This window comes from Hyperolius riggenbachi, chromosome 1 (assembly GCF_040937935.1).
Source record: "Hyperolius riggenbachi isolate aHypRig1 chromosome 1, aHypRig1.pri, whole genome shotgun sequence".
Classification (NCBI taxonomy): Eukaryota; Metazoa; Chordata; class Amphibia; order Anura; family Hyperoliidae; genus Hyperolius; species Hyperolius riggenbachi.
The window spans coordinates 660,768,775-660,792,871 of NC_090646.1; the positions used below are offsets into that span (position 1 = coordinate 660,768,775).

General features: G+C 47.8%; 1 protein-coding gene across 15 annotated transcripts in view; it reads left to right on the forward strand.

The window, feature by feature from the left end:
- Positions 1-24,097, forward strand: part of UNC13B (unc-13 homolog B) — a 540,439-nt gene that overhangs the window by 505,058 nt on the left and 11,284 nt on the right. For 11 of the 15 annotated variants that reach the window (XM_068252311.1, XM_068252316.1, XM_068252301.1 and 8 more), the window contains 9 exons: positions 2,122-2,199; positions 3,339-3,416; positions 5,311-5,399; positions 5,947-6,099; positions 6,512-6,635; positions 14,817-14,873; positions 18,312-18,392; positions 20,255-20,402; positions 22,189-22,245. In XM_068252311.1, coding sequence (XP_068108412.1) covers positions 2,122-2,199; positions 3,339-3,416; positions 5,311-5,399; positions 5,947-6,099; positions 6,512-6,635; positions 14,817-14,873; positions 18,312-18,392; positions 20,255-20,402; positions 22,189-22,245 — 865 coding nt within the window. The remainder of the gene's footprint in view (positions 1-2,121; positions 2,200-3,338; positions 3,417-5,310; positions 5,400-5,946; positions 6,100-6,511; positions 6,636-14,816; positions 14,874-18,311; positions 18,393-20,254; positions 20,403-22,188; positions 22,246-24,097) is intronic. The other 4 variants (XM_068252342.1, XM_068252369.1, XM_068252403.1 and 1 more) reach the window with 2 other exon arrangements.

Genomic DNA, 24,097 nt, shown 5'->3' on the forward strand with positions numbered 1-24,097 from the left:
CTCAGGCCCTGCTGGGCCGATTTGGCTCAAATAAAAAGCAGCACACGCAGCCGGCACTTTGCCAGCCGCGTGTGCTGCCTGATCGCCGCCGCTCTGCGGCGATCCGCCGCGAGCAGCGGCGAAAGAGGGTCCCCCCAGCCGCCTAAGCCCAGCGTAGCCGGAACAAAAAGTTCCGGCCAGCGCTAAGGGCTGGATCGGAGGCGGCTGACGTCAGGACGTCGGCTGACGTCGATGACGTCACTCCGCTCGTCGCTATGGCGACGATGTAAGCAAAACAAGGAAGGCCGCTCATTGCGGCCTTCCTTGTTTATTCTGGGCGCCGGAGGCGATCGGAAGAACGCCTCCGGAGCGCCCTCTAGTGGGCTTTCATGCAGCCAACTTTCAGTTGGCTGCATGAAATAGTTTTTTTTTTATTAAAAAAAAACCCTCCCGCAGCCTGCCTGGCGATCTTAATAGAACGCCAGGCAGGTTAAGAAGCTATGAAAATCCCACCTAGGAGAAAACATGGGAGAAAAAGGCCAGTGGTCCTTATTCAATTCACTTTTTCTCTTACATTTTCTCCTAGGTGACATTTTTCACAATTTATGAATACGATGCCTTTTAAGCCACCAGCAAGTAAGAAAATTCTCAAAATAAGATTGATGGCCCTCTCTCGACAACTTTTTGGTACTTTTCATTTCCAGAGTGCTGAAAGGTTATTTTAAAGAGAAGATGAAAAATTATCTCCTAGGAAAAAACTTAGAAGAAAAAGTGAATTGATTAAGGGTCAATGAAGGCAGCACGGCCTTAATTTTTAATGTTCTCTGTAAAATAACTTTTCCACACATTGCAATTGAAAAAGTACCAAAAAGTAGGTGCTACTTAAAGAGAACAAGAGAGAAGCACCCGGCCTCATGTATTTTACTATCTATATCAGTGGGAACATGACAGTAAACCCCTACCCTGCTCTTTGTTTCATTCTTCACTGCTAAATCTGCCTTTTATCAGCTCTGATAAGAATCCCCGACTGAGCATTCAGTCTAGCTTTGCCCCAAATGATTATAGCGGAGTCAGTCTTCTGTGATGTCTTTTCAAGCCTGCTCCTTCCTGGCTCTGATTTCCTGCTATGTATCCTCGTAGCAGGAAAACAGAGCCAGAAGGGGGCAGGCTTGGGCTTGAAAAGACATCACAGAAGACTGACTCGTCTCAATCGGGGATTCTTATCAAAATTGATAACAGGCAGATTGAGCAGTGAGGAATGAAACAGAGAGCAGGGTAGGGGTTTACTGTCATGTTCCCACTGATATATTTGGTAAAATACATGAGGGTGCTTCGTTTCTGGTTCTCTTTAAATCTGCATATGACCCACTTTTATTTTCTGCAACCACTTATTAAAGCAGTAGGATCAGCCATACTATGCCCGGGAAAAAAAACACATATATAAGTAGATAAATACTTGATCTACTTACATAACACATGTATTATACTGTCCACGTTTTGATTTCAGTGAATGTTATATAGTAAATGACAAGAATTCTGTTAGTGGTGGGGGCCATGTCTTTTGCCCACAGTTAAGGCTAACTCGTGATGTCATTTCTGCCCTTTACTTTTTTTCTTGTCTCCTCCAATCGCTGAGTCGCCTCAGGCATGCTTGTAATCACAAGTGAGTAGGGGATTAGGTTTCAGATAAGAAGCTGGCAGGGAAATAAAGGGAAGAGGAGGAATAGATTATAGATAAAAAGAACCCCCAGCATGCAATTCTTTGGCACGACTACTAAAGGTCCAGTGTTCCTTAAGTATGTGATAACTCCAAATCATAACAGCAGAAAAAGTTTTGAATACAGGATTAGCATCTTTATCACTTAATACACTCAGACCAGTTGCTGTTGAAATTAGATTTTTATGGTGACAGTACTGCTTTAAATTCTGTTTATATATTCAAATAAATAAAGTGCAATGAAGTTTCATTGTATTATATTTCTACCTAATATTCGCTTTTCCAGCACTTCCATTGATCCCAGGAAGGAGCTGTGCAGGCCCATGGATTTTGGCATGGGACCAGCCCCCACTTTACCCCTTTCCCATTCATTTGTGATCATGCTTTCCTAATATTATTCTCCGGGTTTGTTTTTGTCACTGCAGACCATCAGTAAAGTGCTGCTGCAATATTCTGAGATCATCGCCAAGTCCTTCCAGTCCTATTGTTTCAAGGAGAAGCTGGTGAGTAACATCGCCCTCTGGTGGGAGCATTGCAGTACGTGCACGCTAGAGTTAGATTGCTAAGTGTTTGAAAACTTCCAAAGGAAGCTTTGCCTTTTTAAACCAGAAGAAACACAGCCCTCTGCAGTCTCACCTACTGATGCAGCGCTCTTAATATTAACCTGCTAAGACAACCTTCTGTATTGTCCTGTGTTGGGTCAAACAGGACCTTGAAAAGAACACAGAAACAGTGGGAGCCCAAATGGGGCAGAGCAGTAAAATGTTGCTAGAACAAGGGCTATATGGCAAAATGAATACTTACAAGGCAAGGTTGCCGATCTCAGCAATCATGTGTATGGGGAATGCCCGCCCCCTCTTGGTTACATGGGTCTCTCTAGGGATGTGGTTGCTCTCTCTGAAAAATTGTTGTTCATACCCCCGTGGTACCGGGGACAACTGATGTTCACCCTCAAAGAACAGGGAATTTTTGGAAATGGGAATGGAAAATCCACCCAAATGTGGGAACATCATTAAATTTAATGATTAAAAAAAGTAGGTACATTTTAGATTGTAAGCCTTTAGCAGCCCCAAAAAATTAAAATAAATAATCTTAGACTTTAATTGCTGAGTCTCTGTAAAATAGCATGGTCATTTATCTTATATCTTCTTTTGGGTGTATAACGATGTGCGATGTTCTACCTCTCTGTCTGACACCCCTTGGTAACATTTTAATGTATCCCCTATTTATTGTCCAGCGCTGCGTAATATGTTGGCTCTTCATAAATACAATAAATAATACGTACAGCTTACCTCCAAGTTTGACAATCGCTAACGTTTCAAAAAGATTTTTATTGTGCTTTTGACAATGCATTTCATGGGATCAGCCCGATTTTCCTCAGGTGTATACACTATGTCGTGTAATGACTTGAGGAAGTGGGGTTGATCCTGCGAAATGCGTTGTGAGACGTGTGTAATAAATCTCTTTTAACCATTCCCTTCTTATCTTCTCATACTTGGAGGTAAGCTGTACTCACCTTTACCTTTTTATCGATTGTAATTATTTTCCCACACTTGGATGCCTCTTCCCTCCACCCCCCCCCCCCCCCCTTCTGTATTCTCTGAACTGTATACTCACCTGTGGTACAATCTTTGTTGTTTAGCCTTGCATCCTGATGAACAACGTTCAGCAGCTCCGGGTGCAGCTGGAGAAGATGTTTGAAGCCATGGGTGGAAAGGAGGTAAGCAAAACCTGCATTATTTTATTTCATCCATTTCATTCATCTGGGAAGTGCTAATACATACAGACATATAACGATTTTGGTGTAGCCGATCGACCTATAGACCTATCTTTCTCCGGATGAGTTTGCGTTATACATGATCTTGCCAGGCGTGAACTGGTGATGGGAAAGTCGCCTTAGGCCCGGTTCACATCTGCGTTTTTAACGGAACCGGCCATAGGGATCCGGCCATCTGGATCCGTTGAAATCGGTCCATTTTACAGGCAATAGTTTATTTATAAAAGGTTTTGCAGTACAAAAATCTGGTCGGGAAAATACCGCATTCGGTATTTTAGACTTTTTTGTGCTAATTCATCAACATTTTCACAGCTGCGGTAGAAGTGCGGGGATTTACCGAAGCCCAACTGTCGGAAACATGAAAAGAGTAGCTGGCTGATTTGTTACATTTGCTGTTCTCTGTGCAGAAACCGCAATACAATAAAAGAGGCATCCCAACTTCCCTTTAGATGTGCATGCTTTGTTATACTGCCTCCGCTTGCCCTGAATCTGTCTATTAAGCTGGCCATACACTGGCCCGATTTCCCGCCAATCGACAGCAGATTCGATCACTAGGATCGAATCTGCTGTCAAATAGTTAGCGCTTAACGCACCGGACCGATTGATTTCCTCCTTATATCAATCGGTCCGTCGATCGCGCCGTGCGGGAAATTACCGTCCATCGCCGGCGGGTAGGGAGCGTGTCGCTTGCGGCGTACGATTCGGGACACTTCGAAGCATGTATACATTACCTGAGGCTGGCTCCCAGGCATCCCGTCCGTCGCTGCTCTCGTCATGGCATCTCCGGCATCCTCGTATAACTTCCGCTGTCATGCCAGCGACAGCAGAAGTACAAATAGAGGGCGCTCTATTTGAACTTACGCTGTCACTGGTGTGATAGCGTAAGTTTTATATGCGGATTCCGGAGCCAGAGGTGCCACATGACGGGGACATCACGCCCGGGAGCCAGCCTCAGGTAATGTATGCCGGTGGGGACAGGCGGCAGCGGCAGCTCAGCAGATGGTGAATCTGTTTCAGGCTGAAATCGGTTCACAATCTGTTTGCAGTAAAGGTAGCCATACGATCCCTCTCTGATCAGATTCGATCAGAGAGGGATCTGTCTGTTGGTCGATCTGATGGCAAATCGACCAGTGTATGGCTACCTTAAGTCTTTCTTAACAATCTATTTGATTGCCACAGCTTGGAAAATCTTCAAGAAATGTTACACATGCAGGCTTTCTGATGTAAAATGCACATCTTAGAAGGAGGAACCCAAGAGGTTAAACACACAGCCTAAGGTATTCACAGGAAGCCTTGTTTGTTCTGCTTTCGCTGCTGCTGCTTGGGGGGAGATTTCACTGCTCCCATAGACTTCCCTCTTATCGCTCTCTTATCATCTCTTCAAAGCAGGCGGTATGTTCCGTGCCATTACCGCCTGCTCTAATCTTTATGAATTGACATTTACTGACATGTGTTGAGGTAATTACTGCACAAGTCGGTAATTTACCCCACTGCTCGGGAATTTCAGCTTTTCATGCAGTAACAGCCTTTATGGATTGACATTTTGCCAAGTGCTCGGTAAACTCAGCTGTTTTCTGCATTACCGAATGCGGTAAAGCTTTATGAATGATAGCCAGTGTGCTGTATAACGTCCGTTTTCATTGGTTCCTATTGCGTTGCAATACCTGCTGTTTCCGTTTGAGCTAAACGGTCCAGGAAATTAGATCCTGCAGCATTTTTTTGTCCTTTCAGCAGAATCGACAACTGAACCATACGGCCGGTTCCGTTGGCAAAAGCTAAGGTGGAACGGGCCTTAGAGATTAGTTGGTAACGCTCTCCGCATTATCTTGTGTTGTAGCTGGATCCAGAGGCCAGCGACACGCTGAAGGAACTGCAGGTGAAGCTCAACAATGTCCTGGATGAGCTGAGTGCCGTGTTTGGGAATAGGTGAGTTGGGATCATCTTCCTAGTGATGGATGGCTGTGGTGAGTTCTGTGGGGAACAGCTTCAATGTGAGGCGGGTGAAGCATGGAGAAGGGTGTGGCCGAAAATGTCTGTGGTAAGAGATGCCGTGTGCATTGTGTGATGGAGCAGTAGGGAGGAAGTCTCGGGGGGAGGGGGGGGTTTAGTATAGTATGAAGGTGGGTGAAATTGATTTGGTGCTTTACAGAGGGTCGCTGAGATTTGGTTCTCTGCAGAATCACTGAAATTTGGTTTTACACGGAGGCTGTTTTGTGTACTGTCTGTAGATAAGTCACGTGACTTAGGCCATTGTGTGTGCTGTCTGTAGGTAAGTCACATGACTCAGGCCATTGAGTGTACTGTCTGTAGATAAGTCATGTGACCCAGGCCATTGTGTGTACTGTCTGTAGATAAGTCATGTGACCCAGGCCATTGTGTGTACTGTCTGTAGATAAGTCACATGACCCAGGCTGTTGTTTGTACTGTTTGAGTCATCATCACATGACGTGATTGGTGTTTGTTGTGTTTACAGCTTCCAGTTCCGGATAGATGAATGTATAAAGCAGATGTCGGAGATTCTGGCTCATGTGAAGGGCACTGGAAACGTACCAGCCAATGCCAGGAACACAGTGGCACAGGATGCTGATAATGTACTGCGCCCCCTAATGGACTTCTTGGATGGCAAGTGAGTATTGCAACTGGCGACAGTATGTTTGTACTTTTAGTGAACCTGAGAATCCCCCATGAGACAATGTAGTTCTGCGCCTGCGCAGTACACTCCACACCATGTGCGAGTGATTGACAGCGGCGCTCGCGCAGGCGCAGTAGAAGTCGACCTGGCGAGGGCAGCCTCTGCACTGTCGGGGACCCGGGAGCCAGCAGGTGAGCGTGGAACTGCGGCGAGGGACATCGCGGCTGCTAGGGGCTGGAGGAAGCCTCGGGGTAAGTAGGTGTCATTTTTTTTTCCAGCGCAGGTATTACCTTTAAGTGAAAGTACTACAGCAGCATTATCAGTGTCAGTGCTGGCAGCCTCCACAATTCATCGTTCGCCAATATGTGCCGTGTGATGGTGATTGTGTCTCCTCTGTTCCCCACAGCCTGACACTATTCGCCACGGTGTGTGAGAAGACGGTGCTGAAGCGGGTGCTGAAGGAGCTGTGGCGGGTTGTGATGAACACAATGGAGAAGATGATAGTGCTGCCGCCTCTCACAGACCAGTCGGTGAGTGTTCCTTCCCAGGTCAGGCGGCGCTAGAGGTTAGAGGACCATTTACTGGACCATTTCAAAGGATTATACTACCTCTCACTGATCATCTGTAATCCGTAAATAGTCCTTCAAGTGAACAGAGTTTTATTTTTAGCACCCAGGAAATCTCAATAGCACATTAAAAATGCATGCCAACAATATGTCTCATTATTAAAAAGAACTTTTACCAGTCATTTTTGCATTTAAAGCTTAGCACCGGTTTTATTAGCCTACTTCAGCAGGCAGCTAAGCTAACTAAGCTAATTGTTTTATTGCACTCATTACCATGAAGAAAACCATACCTTTTCATCAACCGGGGAAGGGAGGGGGTTGTAATTAGGGCAACTGCTTCGAAGAGGTTATCCAGAAGGAATATGGGAAGATAGCATCTGTGACTTCTTTAAATAAGGACAGTGAGAAGGGGAGGGGAGAACATGGCAGCTCCTATAGCCAGTACAAATTCCAGGGAAAGAAAGGGTGCTTAGTTCCCTTTAAGACCTCGTTCAGACGGCTAAATTGGGCGCTTGCAAAGCAGTTCAGTTTCCTGTCTTACGCCCGCCAGTGCAATACGGGTACAATTTAAATGCAACTGAATTGCAGTGGTAGTAACACCAGGTACGAGTGCTGATACAAGGAGGCTTTACTCTGTGACAGAGAACAGCAACATGTCGTGGCTCAGCATGGCTGTGACTACGCTCAGATCTGACTCCATGGGGGCCGTCTGTTCAGCGCAGGTAACGAGCAGTGCAGGTGAGCAGCTGACAGGTGGTGAATTCACTGCCTGTCAGCTGCCCGTGTGAAAGGTGGCCGAATATCTCTCTGCTATCTTCCCCATTGCCATTACCTTGCTTTTAATTGGCCAGGAATCCATTCCATCAAAGACAAGAGCAGGGGCGGATTTGGCATAAGGCACTGTAGGCACGTGCCTACAAGCCCCTTATGCTGGAAAGGCGGGTCTCTGAATGTCCCTATTTTGCAATTCAAAAGCTGGGAGCACAATCCCTGTCACCACCACGGCCCGCCCACAATCGCATCTCCCAGTCGCCAGCCTGTGGTCCCACCCCCCAGCAATTTGATGGCCTGCATGTAGGCCAGGGTTGGGGGTGTGGCCTGTGTTGAGGGACGGAACTTAGGGCACCAGAACGCCTCTGCCTACAGGCTCCCGTGTTGTAAATCCAGCCCTGGGCAAGAGTACTGAAAGTTAATTGGAAAAAAAAAAGTTACTCAAAACCTAGATTTTCAAGTAGCCTTGGTTGGTAAGCCTTGTGGGGTAGGTTTCAGCACCGCACCTCTCAGAATTCAACACACAGGCCCTTTATTCAATTTACTTTTTCTCCTTAAAGTAAACCTGTAATACAAAAATAAGTGCCCTTAGGGGGTACAAACCTCGGGAGGGGCAAATCTCTGGATCCTAAAGAGGCTTTCCCCATCCTGCTCAGCCAACCAGATCCAGTGCTGGCTCTCCTAGACACTGAGCGGCCATGATATTTACAACTGCTGATGCGCACATGCACAGTAGTGGCTTTCTGCTCTGGCCCCAGCAGAAATAGTTGAGCTCTGTCGTGTTTGCTCTACTGTGCAGGCGCATACAGCTCGTGCTTGTGCAGTAGAGCAGATCCAATCGGGCTCACCAATTTCCACCCCGAGCCCAAGCGGAGAGCCGCTACTGCACACGTGTGTACGCTGACAAGTGGCCGAGAGCCTTACAGGGTTCCAGCGTGGGATCCCCTCTGGAGAGGAGGACAGGTGGAGCCTCTTTAGGATCCAGAGACTTCCCCCTCCTGAGGTAAGTATCCCCCAACATGTGCATTAAAGGCGTTCACGACTATATTTGACTATCTTTGACCCTAGCACACTCATTACCAGTGCAAGTGTTGCAGACACTTTCTAGTGCTGATTATATTTAGATATGTATACTCTCAGATCTCAGCGATTAGCAAACATTTCTCATTTCATGTCGGTCCGGATCACTGAAGACGAGTATTGTGGCAGCGCTTTTCGCCATTCATAGACTTTATCAGTGATCTCATATCAAAGGTTTTAGTGAAAGGGGAGATAAAAGTTTTAACTCGAATGCCCAGTTATCTGCCAGACGTTTTGTGCAGTCTCGTATTTTAGAGAAAAGTTTGAGGAGTCCTGTGATTTGCACCCAGGGCAGAGTATGGACATAGGAACAGTCTACAGAGCAACGCTAACTCCATTTTCTTTTGTCTTTGGGTCTTTCTGTGTGTCTGACAGACGGTAAGTTGGGTGGGGGGTTCTGTCACCCCTGTATGTGTACAGTGAATGCCTATTTACTCCGGAATGCCCGATGTTCAATCCTTCTCTATGTTAGCACATCAGTCTACACCACCAGCCCAGCGGCAGCAGGAGGGATGCCTGTGCTGGGTGGGTTGTACGGATGGAGCCATTGCTACCCCAGGCCAGATTCAGGTTATCAGTGTGACCAGCGGTGATCCTCTGAGTACCTATATACAGGGCTGGATTTCTACTTTTTGGCACCCAAGGCCCTCTGTCACCATCCGCCCCCCCCCCCCCCCCCCCCCAACAGCATCCTTACCAACCACACACACAAACTTTTTTTCCCCAGCAAACACAAAACTTTAACTGAAGCTACTGTAGAAATCATCTTACACCCCACCGTTTCAGCACTGGGTCCCTCTCTGGTCAAATGGGTTTCTGCAGTGTTCGAGCTTGGCTGTAGTGTCCATATTGGGCATGTACAAGTAAAGTTGCCGCATTCTCAGTAGAACTAAGGCACTTGTGTATTGCTTTTTTCCTCCATGCACAAGCATTTTACTGAGCATATGCAAACCTTATTTGCACGTGCCCAGTACAGATACGCTTGGCCACAGTCCTGCTTGCACACTGAAGAAACCTATTGGACCAGAAAGGGTCCCAGCACTGCAACTGTGTATGTGTGCGCATATGTATGGAAGAAGGCAGTTATAACTGAGGAAGGTCAACTAGAGGAGATGTATGCATACAGAGGGACATAACTAATGCCTGGCAGACACAATGAGATTTTCTGGCAGATTTCCTGTCAGATTGATTATTTCCAATATGTCCAATATGATTTCTGATCGATTTTACGTTTACTTCTATGGAACATCGATCGGAAATCAGATTGGGCATGTTGGAAATAATCTATTTGACAGTACATATGCCAGAAAATCTCATTGTGAGTACCAGACATTAGGGACAGAAGGGCTGGTGTAAGGAAGGTGAGGGGCAGTCAGGCTGGGGTGAGGTAAGAAAGGATAGAGAAGGGCAGTCAGAACTGAAGGGGTGTTCAGGGTAAATAATCAGCCAGGGTAGGGGATGGTAACAATTGAAGGGCTATCTAGGGTCTGTTTCCATAGGGGCAAACAGCCCCCAGCATGTGCACCCCCACCTATAGAAGCGCCACAGCTTCCAGTTTGCCCCTCCATAGAAGCACTACAGTTCCCAGCATACTCCAGCACTACAGTTCCCAGAGGCACCACAGCTCCCAGCATTCCCCTCCATATAACAATAACAATAATATTTATATAGCGCTTTTCTCCCTGGGGACTCAAAGCGCTGTGACCCTGCATTATGCAGTCTCAAAGGCTCGGGAAAAGAGGTGAGTTTTTAGCCTTTTTTTTAAAGCTGTCCAGAGAGGGAGCCTCTCGTACTGATTGTGGAAGTGAGTTCCATAGAGTAGGGGCTGCATAGGAAAAAGGCCCGAGCACCAAATGTTAAGTGTATCCTGGGAATAACCAGCTTCATCTTGTTGGCAGAGCGGAGGGTGCGTGGAGGGGCATAAAGTTCCAATAGATCCGCTATGTATTTGGGTCCCATGTGGTGTAGAGCCTTGAATGTCAGCAGGCAGATCTTAAAATTGATTCTCCATTTTACTGGTAACCAGTGAAGAGTTTGCAGTACTGGGGTGATGTGTGAGCTGCGGGGGGCATATAGTATTGGGGTGTCCCCAGGGCCCAAGAGCTTGCTGCCGACCCCAACCCCCCAAAGTGTATAGTGACCTGGCGGCATGTACATTACTCATGTGCACCTGGGTCATGGAGATGAGGCATCTGCACGGATGAAGACGGAGGCACCCAGAGGAGTACGTCCGAGGGACAGATGAGGGCACTCCACTGCGAATATTCTGCAAAGGTGTCACTCATGAACGACTATACACAGAGGGAAGAGGGGCATGCTAGGAGCTGTAGTGCCTCTATAAAGGTGAGCATGCTGGGAGCTGTACTGCCTCTATAGACGTGAGCATGCTAGAAGCTGTAGTGCCTCTATGGAGGGGAGCAGGCTAATGTGGGCATTCTGGGAGCTGTAGTGCCTCTATATAGGTGGGCAAGCTGGGAGCTGTAGTGCCTCTATGGTGGGTGGAGGGAACAAAGGGGTCACCATCTAATGCTGCTTCCTGGTGGGAGTTCAGGACCAGGTACTCACACAGGCTTGAAGTCAATCTGCAGCAGAAGGCACACGATCCTTCAGCTTTCTGATCTCCTGCTTCAGCTTTCTCCCCACGTGCAGTTCGGATGATTTCAGCACTCTCTCCCTCCCCCGTGCTTGCCTGTCGGGACTCAAAGGAGGGAGGGGGAGTGTATACACAAAGCTTCTGTGCCCTTCCTGGTGAGTGCTGATGTGCACAGAGGTCTGTCTCCTCTGCCTGCGCCCTGGGGTTTCTGACTTGTCCTATGTCTGCCCCAGCGGCGTGGTGAGACGTCCGTGCAGCACTTGTTCCTATGCTGCCGCTGCCTGCTCTGATCAGCTGATCCGCTGCTAACTTCCCCGGCGTTCCGCATTAGCCGCCTGCTGCGCACACACTCTCAGCATGCTGCAATGTGCAAAGCAATGCGGGCAGCTGCATGAAGGAGAGGTGACAGGTAGATACAAGTGGCTCCCCAGTCGCCCCAAGAATTCCCCGCCCTAGGAACCGGCCTTGGCAGCCTGCCCAGAAATCCGGCCCTGCCTATATATCGGAATTCCCAAGCCAGGTACGCACTGTGCAACTTCCTGTCATATCGATGGGTCCAATAGATCAATTCTGACATGTCTTATCCACTCCCAATCAATAAATGGATTGATTTTGTTCAGTAATGATCTGAAAATCTATCGCGTTATTGATCGGGAGCAGAATAGACATGTTGGAAATTATCGATTCAACCCATCGATCTGCCGGCAAGTTGCATCGTGTGAAATGAAATGAACTATATCTTGTTTTTTTCGCCACCAATTAGGCTTTCTTTAGGTGGGACATTATGCCAAGAATTATTTTATTCTAAATGTGTTTTAATGGAAAAAATAGGAAAAATGTGGGAAATTTTTTTTTTCAATTTTTGGCCTTTATAGTTTTTAAATAATGCATGCTACTGTAATTAAAACCCATGAAATGTATTTGCCCATTTGTCCCGGTTATAAAACCGTTTAAATTATGTCCCTATCACAATGTTTGGCGCCAATATTTTAATTGGAAATGAAGGTGCATTTTTTTCAGTTTTGCGTCCATCCCTAATTACAAGCCCATAGTTTATAAAGTAACAGTGTTATACCCTCTTGACATAAATATTTAAAAAGATCAGTTCCTAAGGGAACTATTTATGTTTTTTTTTTTTATTGTAATTTTTTTTTTTTAAATTAGAAGAAAAAAAATTGGGGAGTGTGGGAGGTAAAGGGTTAATTTTGTGTGTTAAACTAATTTATTTCTATGTGAAAAATGCTTTGGATGTAGTTTTACTATTTGGCCACAAGATGGCCACAGTAACATTTTGTTTATGCGACCTGCAAGCATCCGGAAGGACGCTTGCAGGAAGTAGAAAGAGGCTGAGAACTTTTTTTTTTCCCACAATGGTCGCGCTGCTCAGCCGAGCGGCAGCGGATCATTGCGGGGCTTAGATCAACAAACGGGAATGGATTTTCCCGTTCATTGATCTCCGGGCGAGCGGGCGGCAGCGTGTTTACTAGCGGCGGGCGGCGTGTTTACGAGCGGGAGCGCGGGCAGCGGCGGGAGCGCGGAAAGTACGTATTTCTCCGTCCCTGGGGGTTAAAGGATGGAAAAAGGGGCGGAGAAATGCGTACGCGCGGGGGTAAAGTAAGCCACGTTCACACTGGCACTAAAAACATTCCGAAATCCAAAGAGATACGAATGGATCCTATGGAAAGCAATAGGATTCAATCACACCAGTCTGTTCGGACTGGATCAGTTCGGTCTGTTTCGACAAACAGAACTCAAAGCTGGGGCCTGGACCATAATGCCGGATCGAGCGGACGAAGCAACCCAATCAATGCTGGCCTATAACCAGGCTGCCGGCTCTGGTTTGTGAAACACTCACCTGCTGCCATCCATTCAGCTCTCTACACACTAAAAACGCCGGTGCACCGATCCCAACCCCATCTCAAGCATCAGGCTCCCTCCCATTGATTTTCAATAGACTAATGGGAATCATCCCTCCCCCAAGGAGGATTCTCATTGGTTCATGGAGTAGTGGACCAATGAAAATACTCCCTGGTGCTCATGGAGAATTCCCATTGGCCTTTTGTAAACCAATGGGAGTCTGATGCAGGATCGGTATACCAGCTTTTCTAGCTTGCCGGGACCCGGATGGATGGTGGCGGAAGTTTGCAAATAATATCCCTTTTTAACACCTAATTCTTCGACTATTTGCGGAGTTCTACTTTAAAAACCTGTGTGCCTTACAAGTTTGGACAGAGATGAATAAAATACAAATGTACCTGGTAATCCTTATCCATTGGTGTTTAATGGTACTTGAGTGATAACCGGATCAGATAACCCATTGGTGCTTTGGGAGTAATGCTGGCTACATCTGTTCATCGATCATCATTTAGCTGAATTCGCCAACATTATGACCCCCAACACTTTTATCCCTGTGTCCTGCCCTGAAATGCCATTTACTGCCGGTGTCTAGCAGAACATGTGAAGGATCATGTGATCACTTTGATCAGGTGATTACTTTGTAAGTCTCTGATTTGCTGAGGTCACTTCCTGCTTCACACGACCACAGGAAGCAGAAGTTGACACATCATCATTAGCAGCGAATTAGAGCCTTAGAAATCAAACACTTGATCACATGACTCTCTATGAGTTCAAATACACATCAGCAACTCTATCTGTCAGTTCCATTATCCCACATTAAGTTGTATTTACTTCATCTTTGCCTGTATACTTTCCTGGAAGTCCCCTCGGACCCCTTTTGCACATTTGCGTATCTAGAGGAACTTGTGCAGTGGCTGGAGTCTGAAGCAAAGCTGCAAAGCTGAACTGCGCTCCACGTGGTGTTTCTTTTGCTGAAGTCAGAAAATTCTGTAGAAGTTGTGTGCAATTCAGAAGTCCTGGACTGGATTTTTAAAATGCGCTAATAGCTTTGAGTTGATGCAAATGTTATGTTAATATTATGCACGTTTATGCAGTTTAACAATGGGCCAATCAAATTTCTCAGCCACTGTCTTTAGACTAGTCCAACTACATGCTGTATAAACGTCACATGATTTTTATGGAAGGATATACATGTATGTGTCCAACTTTCAGCCAGGCAAGAAGGGGAAGTTCGGACCCAGCAAATTAATTTTCTAAGAGAGTAATCACTCGTTACACCTGCTTATGGTTGTGTTTAACGAGCGGGCATACACTATTCAATTCCCCAGCCACCGATCAAGATTCTGTTTTAGGTCGCCTTGCTCTTTGGAATCATTTTGAATTTAAGGGAAGCAAAAAAAATGTAGGTCAAATTGGATTGAAATGCCTGAAGTATTCTAAAATCGATTGTTTCTGTTCCCACTGTCTGCATGTGAGTGTCTGTGTGTGGGTGCCTGTCCCCAGTGTCTGTATGAGGGTGTCAGTCTCCAGTGGTCTGGGTGTGTGTGCCAGTCCCCAATGTCTGGGCGTGGGTGCCATTTCTGGTGCCTACCTGCAGGTGCCAATCTGCCATGTTAGTGCATGGATGCTGGTCCCTGAAATTGTGTGTGTGTGTGTGTGTGTGTGCGTGCGTGCGCGCGTGCGTGCGTGCTGGTCCCTGGAATCTTTTATGCAGGATGCTGGATTTTATTGCACAGATAGCCTCTGGTGCGTCTTTAGGACTCTTCTGAGAATTGTGGGTGAATTTGGATGTTAAATGATGATTGTAATGTGTATTCTCCTCTCTCTCCTCCCTGCAATCTCAGGGAACACAGCTGATTTTCAGTGCAGCAAAGGAGCTGGGCCAGTTATCAAAACTGAAGGTATAGTTCAATGTTGTAGGTTGCCTGGACCCCCCCCCCCCCCCCCCAGCTGTAGTGTGTGATGTGGCCTGGCTAGTGCTGCATGCTGCTCTCGCGTATTACGTGCAACTGTCTTATACTGTGACATATTCCATAATACACTTAGCAAGCCTCGTACTGCATGCAACATCTACTGTGCTACATGCAAAATGCATTGTGATGCATGCAGCATCCTCTGTGCAAAATGCATAGTACTGCATGCAACATCTCCAGTGCTACATGCAAAATGCATAAAACTGCATGCAACATTTCCTGCGCTACATGCAAAATGCATAGTACTGCATGCGACATCTCCTATGCTACATGCAAAATGCATTGTGATGCATGCCGCATCCTCTGTGCAACATGCAAAATGCATAGAACTGCATGCAACTTCTCCTATGCTACATGCAAAATGCATTGTACTGCATGTGGCATCCCTTGTGCAACATGCAAAATGCATAATACTGCATGTGACATCTCCCATGCTACATGCAAAATGCATAGAACTGCATGTGAAATCACCTGCGCTACATGCAAAAAGCATAGTACTGCATGCAACCTCCCCTGTGCTACATGCAAAATGCATAGAACTGCATGCAACTTCTCATGTGCTACATGCAAAATGCATAGTACTGCATGCGGCATCTCCTATGCTACATGCAAAATGCATTGTACTGCATGTGGCATCCCTTGTGCAACATGCAAAATGCATAATACTGCATGTGACATCTCCCATGCTACATGCAAAATGCATAGAACTGCATGTGACATCTCCTGCGCTACATGCAAAAAGCATAGTACTGCATGCAACCTCCCCTGTGCTACATGCAAAATGCATAGAACTGCATGCAACATCTCGTATGCTACATGCAAAATGCATAGAATGCATACGGCATCTCCTATGCTACATGCAAAATGCATAGAACTGCATGCAACATCTCCCATGCAAAATACATAGTACCGCAACCAACATCTCCAATGCTGCATGCATTATACTGCATGCGCCATTTCCCATACTTGCATTATGTCTTGTATCACATGTGGAGCGTCTTGCATCAAATGCTACGTGGTCTGTAGTTAATGCTGCATGTTTTTATTAGATGTCTTTTATATGTACATGTCAAGTGAACAATGAAAATTCAGCTCAAAGGACAACTGTAACAAGAGGTATATGGAGGCTGCCATATTTATTTCCTTTCAAACCGTACCAGATTCACAATGAGGCTTTTTCACAACAGACTAATGATCCAAGTCCTGGCAGCAGCAGAGGGGACAGCAGATACGTCATTTACCTGACAAGTGTCCTCACCTGCTGAATGATCATTGTCTGCAGTCCTTATCCTGCCTCTACCCCTCTCTGTGAACAGAATGTCACATGACACAGTCACATGATGCACCTGTCTGCTTTGTGTTGCACTCATCACAGTCACCTCTGGTTTTTCACAACTCCACTTTGTGCTTTCACTTGTACACAGCTGCATGAATGTCACATGACCCAGCTTCCTGCTAATCACGTTATGGAGTGTCACGTGACGTCACAGCCACCTGAATGTGCTTTGTGGACCTGAACTCATGAAACACGAATGAATCCACCCTGTTTCTGTTTAGCCTAATTCCCCCTCAGCTGCAAGTAATCACCATTGTAATTTGAGCTCTCAGCTGTGTCATCACAGGAATCTCAGCAGCCTTGGCAGAGCAACTAATTTGTTAACCCTTTGTCTGCATCCATGAAAGCAGGACGTAAACACACTGCAGATTTATTGTAGGAGTTCTGTAAGCCGTAACAAAGAAATGTTTTTCTATAAAGGTGATTATGCTGTTGCTTATGTTTTAGCGCATAAAGGGAGTTCTGAGTTCAGGTCCGCTGTTAGTGTGTGTAAAGTTTTTCTTGCGTGTTGTAGTTTGTGTATCTGGATCGTTTCATCCGCCTGTGCTGTGTGCGGTGCTTTCGCTGGTGTCACCAGAAAGTCCAGTGTAGTGGCAGTGATAACATGCCGGCGGTTTAGATAACCCTGAGGATGCCAAGTCCATCTGAGCCTCCCTATTCTATGCCCTAACCTTCACTCCTGCCAGTCACAACCTTATAGCTGTACTCCTGGCAAACACCGCTAAATATACAACTGAAATACAGGATGTATTCATTGTCTTCCAACCAAAAGTTTTATAATTCTGTCTAGGCAGTCTTGTGGTTCAGCTAGCCCAGCCTCACTGCACAGCCAGGATGACCAACTCGGGGCCCTCCCCTTCTTCCTAAGCCCCTCCTCCTAGCTGTTAAGTTAGGTTCACAGTGGGAGCTGCGTTCCTTGTGTCAGCAGCATGGGTGTAACCACAATCATGGGGGCCCCCAGCAAAACTTGGGACCCAAATGTTTACACCCCTTCCCATGCCTTCCCCCGGTGACCCTCAGCCTGGGGGCCCATCTCACAAGGGTACTAAAACACGTGTGGCCATCAGGATCTTCATACCCATAACAAGTGTAGCCACAAAACACCTGATCTGGAGTATCGGAGGAGGGGAAGGTTAGTAGTTTGGGCGCTCCCTCCCCCACACCTCTAGGCCCCCCTGCAGTTGGAGGGGCTGCTGCCCCCTGGTTTTGCCCCCTGGACAGCAGGAATAGAACAGGAAAGAGGCGCCAAGCGTTATCTGTACATTGTGTGGCATACAGCGAAGCACACAGTCAATGAAGAGTCACTGCCAAAGTATCTTCTTGGTTGGCTATTAGACACTTTGGTGATTTGGGGAAATTGCACTCAAAGCTCTGAAGCCCCCTAGTGAGCACATCAGGTCCCTGCAGTAAGTGGTGGAGGCCTCTAGTAGTCACATCAGGTCTTTGCAGTAAGTGGTGGAGGCCTCTAGTGATCACATCAGGTCCCTGGAGTAAGTGGTGGAGCCCTCTAGTGCTCACATCAGGTCCCTGCAGTAAGTGGTGGAGGCCTCTAGTAGTCACATCAGGTCTTTGCAGTAAGTGGTGGAGGCCTCTAGTGGTCACATCAGGTCTCTGCAGGAAGTGGTGGAGCCCTCTAGTGCTCACATCAGGTCCCTGCAGTAAGTGGTGGAGGCCTCTAGTAGTCACATCAGGTCTTTGCAGTAAGTGGTGGAGGCCTCTAGTGGTCACATCAGGTCTCTGCAGGAAGTGGTGGAGCCCTCTAGTGGTCACATCAGGTTCCTGCAGGAAGTGGTGGAGGCCTCTAGTGGTGGTCACATCAGGTCTCTGCAGTAAGTGGTGGAGGCCTCTAGTGCTCACATCAGGTCCCTGCAGTAAGTGGTGGAGGCCTCTAGTAGTCACATCAGGTCTTTGCAGTAAGTGGTGGAGGCCTCTAGTGGTCACATCAGGTCTCTGCAGGAAGTGGTGGAGCCCTCTAGTGGTCACATCAGGTCCCTGCAGGAAGTGGTGATACATGTTTGTTGGTTTTGCAGGATCACATGGTGCGGGAGGAGACGCGGAGCCTGACCCCGAAACAGTGTGCGGTGATGGACCTGGCCCTGGATACCATCAAGGTACGCCCTGCACCCCATTCCCACACCTGGGTATCTGCCATGCTGAGACATGCAGTTCATCAGCTGCCAGCAGCTCTGGGCCTGCTCTACATTACAGACTTTCACCGAGGCGCTAATCACTCTTGCGGGAAAATGTAAAGTGTATCCGAGGCAACGTGTGACATGCTGAGATAAACATGTGTATATACAGTGCCAAGCATATTAATAACCAGGCTGTTTTACTTGGTTTTTCTTGCTGCCTGAAAGGGTTAATTTCTAGGCATGGAAGTGACAGCTTCTGTCTTGTCGGTACCTTGTCGGAAATATAATAAACATCACTGATAAGAAAACTACAGCCATAAAAGTTTTCCTGGCAGAATAAAACTTCTGAGAGCAGAGGGAGATAAAATACACAATAACTGACCTTTTTCTAACTCTGAGCACAGGCAACAAAACATTCAATCTAGTTTTTAAATGTTTAACCACTTCGGGACCGGCCGCCTAACCCCCCTTAAGGACCAGGGCATTTTGCGGGGGAGGGGGGCGTTTGGGGGGGGGGGCGACCGGATCTCGTCTGTGGCTGGCTGGGCAGTGTCCCCCCCATGGTGGCAAGTGTCCCCCCTGTAGCTGGCAGCCATCACTCACCTTCCAGGCTCCAGCGATGAGCCGCAGTAGCCACCTCTTCTCCGGCCGGCATCTCCGCTCCAAATGACGCTCAGGTCGGGTCGCGGTTTGATGACGTCATCAAGCCGGGACCCGGTGCTGACGTCAGACGGAGCAGAGATGCCGGCCAGAGCAGAGGGGGGCGCCGATCGTCGCTGGAACAGCAGGAGGTGAGTGGATCCTCTTCTTTTCCCCCCTACCGCCGCAGCTGTCAGAGTGATCACTACGATCCGAGAGCGATCGTAGTGATCACGTGATCAGCAGCCATACGTGATGGCTGCTGATCACTGAGAGGAGATGCCAGCTGTAATGTGACAGCTTAATCTCCCCCTCCAGGTGCGCACGATCACGTCGGGAGCGGTGCTTTAGCGCGGACGTTGAATCAACGTCCGGTCAGAACGGTACCACCACCTGCCGGACGTTGATTCAACCTGCAGCGGTCCCCAATAGGTTAAATATAAAATCATGTCATGGGATATCTAAAAAAAAAAAGTCATTTTTAGGAGTAGGAGTATTAATACAATTGTTTATCTCATATGTTTATTTTCACCTCGGGTTCACGTTATTGCAAATTGTCTTCAGCAAGAATAGGGTCAGATGCACTTCCTGTTGCTTTGGATTGGTGCAATTTCAAGCTAAATACATGTAAAGAAGAGCACAGCAGCAATGTGCCTCCTGCTGGTCATCATGAAGCCTGCAAGCCGAGCGCTCTGAGATGTCGATTGGGAGACTGATTCATCTTAACACAATTGTAGTCACAGCTGACTAGGCCTCATTACAAGGCTCTTGCATGATTTTCACATATAAAGGGAAGGTCCGAGGACTTTAAAAATAAAACAAAAAATCCACTTACCTGAGGCTTCCTCCAGCCCCCTGCATCCGTCCTGGCCCTCTGGCTTCTCTTTCCTGGGGCTTCTACCAGCCCGTTTCCCCACTTCCCCCTTTCCATAGTGTATCAGGTCCATCAGTTTCCTCTAGGTCACTCTTGTGGCGGGAGCGCGATCAAGGAGGTTTGCGGACAGGGCTGTGCTTGCGCAGTATCCTGGGACTGGAGCGCCAATCGCTAATATTTTTGGAGCTGCAACAGCAGGGACCCAGAGGACACTTAGGGACCTGACACGCCCTAAGCACACATTTCTCCAACACTGTCCAACCCGTATGTATTTAATAAATAATTTATCTGGTATTGCTGACTGCTGATTTATATGGCTTTTGTACAGCAATATTTTCATGCCGGAGGAAATGGCCTTAAGAAGACGTTCCTGGAGAAGAGTCCTGATTTGCAGTCTCTTCGCTACGCCCTATCGCTGTACACTCAGACCACCGACACCCTCATCAAGACCTTCGTCCAATCACAAACCGCACAAGGTGAGCCTTTCTCCTGCTGTACTCCTGAATTCTCCCATCTCCTGTACTCTGGATCCCTCTGCTGGTCTTATGGGTATCAGCAGGCTAATGATGATAAAGTGTGACATGCGTTCTAACGCCTCCGAAGGCTTCAATGATGGGAAGATGTTTTTGTTGGCAGCTCTGTCTGTTTTAGAAACATTTATCCACTTTCTGACGGGACAGCAGGGGAGGAAATCCTCCTGGATAGAAACACAGACTGCAGTAAAACCTCAAAATGGGTCCCAGTCCCCTTTACACTGCCCAGAGCACAGTTCTCACTAGAGTTGAGCTCTGAAGGGTGAGGGCACCCATACATTGCTCAATTTTGCGGGCTGATAGACCTTCCGAGCGGATAATTTTATTGAATTGGAGGAGATGCCACAACTCGGCCTCCTGATGGAAATTTTGATTGATTTCTGGTAGAACGGATCAATCAAGTATGCTGGAAAATCTTGGTTGCATGGTTGCCCATAACCATGGTGGGAAAATGGGGGTGTCCATGACATGGTGTGGGCGGAGCGAACTGTAATGTAACGCTGAGGCAGTGGGCCAGAGTTTCCTCCCAAAACACATATAGGCAATGTGATCTTAAAGGTAATTATGCAATGTTCCCCAAACGCATGAGAAAGCAGCGTTCCCACAATGATGTGGTGAAATGGGAGATTTGCATCATGGATGTCAGTCCATGACATGACTATGTACACTGTAAAGTGCTGCAAGTGCTACATAAATACATAATAATGATATGGCAGGACATTAGACTTTGACTATGTCCAGGATTAGATTGTGAGCTCCACCAAGGACATGACTACATTCTCTGTAAAGTGCTGCGTTAGATGCCAGTGCTATATAAATACATAATAATATCGTAGGACATTAGACTATGACTATGGTGGGATTAGACTGTCTGCCAAATCTGCAGAAACTGCTGATGCTACAGTATGAGCATATCATTAATCATTAGCCCCCAAAATGTCAAATGCTGCAACAATAGCCCCAAAGTAGCAAATGCAGTCTCATCAAATAATAACTGCAACAACTGTTACCTCTGACACATGAACTGCAATAACCGTTACCTCCGACAAAAGAAATGCAACTACTACCGTTACCTCCGACAAATGAAATGCAACTACCGTTACCTCTGACACATGAAATGCAACAACTGTTACCGCTGACACATGAAATGCAGCAGAAAATGATTACTCCGACTCCACAAACGGTAAATGAGGCAAACATTACCTCATGCGGCCACAGAGTCTCATTGGTGGGACACCCAGCGGCAAAAAGTGGGACATAACCTGGGACACATTGCAGCCTGGGATAGGGGAACCTGAACCTGGGACGTGTCCCAGGTAAAATGGGACATCTGGTCACGGTAACTAAGGGGGGGGGGGAGGGGAGAGACCCTGCCAAAGGCTTACAATCTAATGACAAGCATCTAGACTCTAGAGAATAATAATGGTACTTGTGTCTGTTTTAGGATTAGGCAGACATTCAGGTTTGCTGCTCACTTACATTCTCTGTTGTACAACTCAATAACATTAGTATATCAGGCCCTGTGTAACACCCTCTTCCTGTGTACACTTTATATTCAGGCCGGCTGGGTGCCATAGAGCCTCCGTACCTTACGAGTCGGACCTGAGTTTTGTTGTTATTACCGTCTCTCGTTATCTCTCGTGTCATGTTTGTATTGAGTATTCCGCCTGCTTTTTGTGTGTTTAACTGTCTCTTCCTCTTTCTCCATCGGCTGTCTGTCCCGTCTCAGTGCATGATGGGAAGGGTATTAGGTATACAGCTAATGAGGACGTTCCCCCAAAAGAGGGTATGTGCAGTGAGATCCTTATAGTTTACTTCTCCCATCACCTCCTGTGTTCCCCTAGATTACTCTAGCTCCACTATTTACTAGAAGATTAGACTTACTTTTATACCGTCCGCCAGAGTCAAATCATCCTAGATCTGAACTCTACACAACACGAATTCTGGTCGTGGCTAAAAAGCAAATAGCAATCCATATGTTTAGAAGTCGCACAGCATCAGCCTCACCCACAGAGCAAAAACAATCTCCATGACTCTTTAAACCTCTGGAAACACAGCTCCCTCTCTTCCTCTTTCAGGCAGCACAGCTTCCCCTCTTCCTCCATCAGGCAGCACAGCTCCCCCTCTCCCTCTGTCAGGCAGCACAGCTCCCCCTCTCCCTCTGTCAGGCAGCACATCTCTCCCTCTGTCAGGCAGCACAGCTCCCCCTCTCCCTCTGTCAGGCAGCACATCTCTCCCTCTGTCAGGCAGCACAGCTCCCCCTCTCCCTCTGTCAGGCAGCACATCTCTCCCTCTTCCTCTGTCTGGCACCACAGCTCCCTCTCTTCCTCTGTCTGGCACCACAGCTCCCTCTCTTCCTCTGTCTGGCAGCACACTCCCTCTGTAAAGAAGCACAGCTCCCTCTCTTCCTCTTTCAGGCAGCACATTTTCCTCTCTTCCTATTTCAGGCAGCACAGCTCTCCCTTTTTCTCTGTCAGGCAGCACCGCTTCCTCTCTTCTTCTATCAGGCAGCACAGCTCCCCCTCTCCCTCTGTCAGACAGCACAGCTCCCCCTCTCCCTCTGTCAGGCAGCACAGCTCTCCCTCTGTCAGGCAGCACAGCTTCCCCTCTCCCTCTGTCAGGCAGCACAGCTCTCTCTCCCTCTGTCAGGCAGCACAGTTCCCCCTCTCCCTCTGTCAGGCAGCACAGCTTCCCCTCTCCCTCTGTCAGGCAGCACAGCTTCCCCTCTCCCTCTGTCAGGCAGCACAGCTTCCCCTCTCCCTCTGTCAGGCAGCACAGCTTCCCCTCTCCCTCTGTCAGGCAGCACAGCTTCCCCTCTCCCTCTGTCAGGCAGCACAGCTTCCCCTCTCCCTCTGTCAGGCAGCACAGCTTCCCCTCTCCCTCTGTCAGGCAGCACAGCTTCCCCTCTCCCTCTGTCAGGCAGCACAGCTTCCCCTCTCCCTCTGTCAGGCAGCACAGCTTCCCCTCTCCCTCTGTCTGGCAGCACAGCTTCCCCTCTCCCTCTGTCTGGCAGCACAGCTTCCTATTCCTCTGTCTGGCAGCACAACTCCCCCTCTCCCTCTGTCAGGCAGCACAGCTTTCTCTTCCTATGTCAGGCATTACAGCTACCTCTCCCTCTGTCAGGCACCACAGCTCCCTCTCTTCCTCTGTCTGGCAGCACACTACCTCTGTAAAGAAGCACAGCTCCCTCTCTCCCTCTGTGAGGCAGCACAGCTCCCTCTCTCTCCCTTTCAGGCAGAACTGCTACCTCTCTCCCCGTCAGGCTGCACATTTTCCTCTCTTCACCTATCAGGCAGCACAGCTCCCTCTCTCCCTCTGTCAGGCACCACATCTCCCTCTCTTCCTCTGTCTGGCAGCACACTCCCTCTGTAAAGAAGCACAGCTCCCTCTCTCCCTCTGTGAGGCAGCACAGCTCCCTCTCTCTCCCTTTCAGGCAGAACTGCTACCTCTCTCCCCGTCAGGCTGCACATTTTCCTCTCTTCACCTATCAGGCAGCACAGCTCCCTCTCTCCCTCTGTCAGGCAGCACAGCTCCCTCTCTCCCTCTGGCAGGCAGCACAGCTCCCTCTCTCCCTCTGTCAGGCAGCACAGCTCCCTCCCTCCCTCTGTCAGGCAGCACATCTCCCTCTCTTCCTCCGT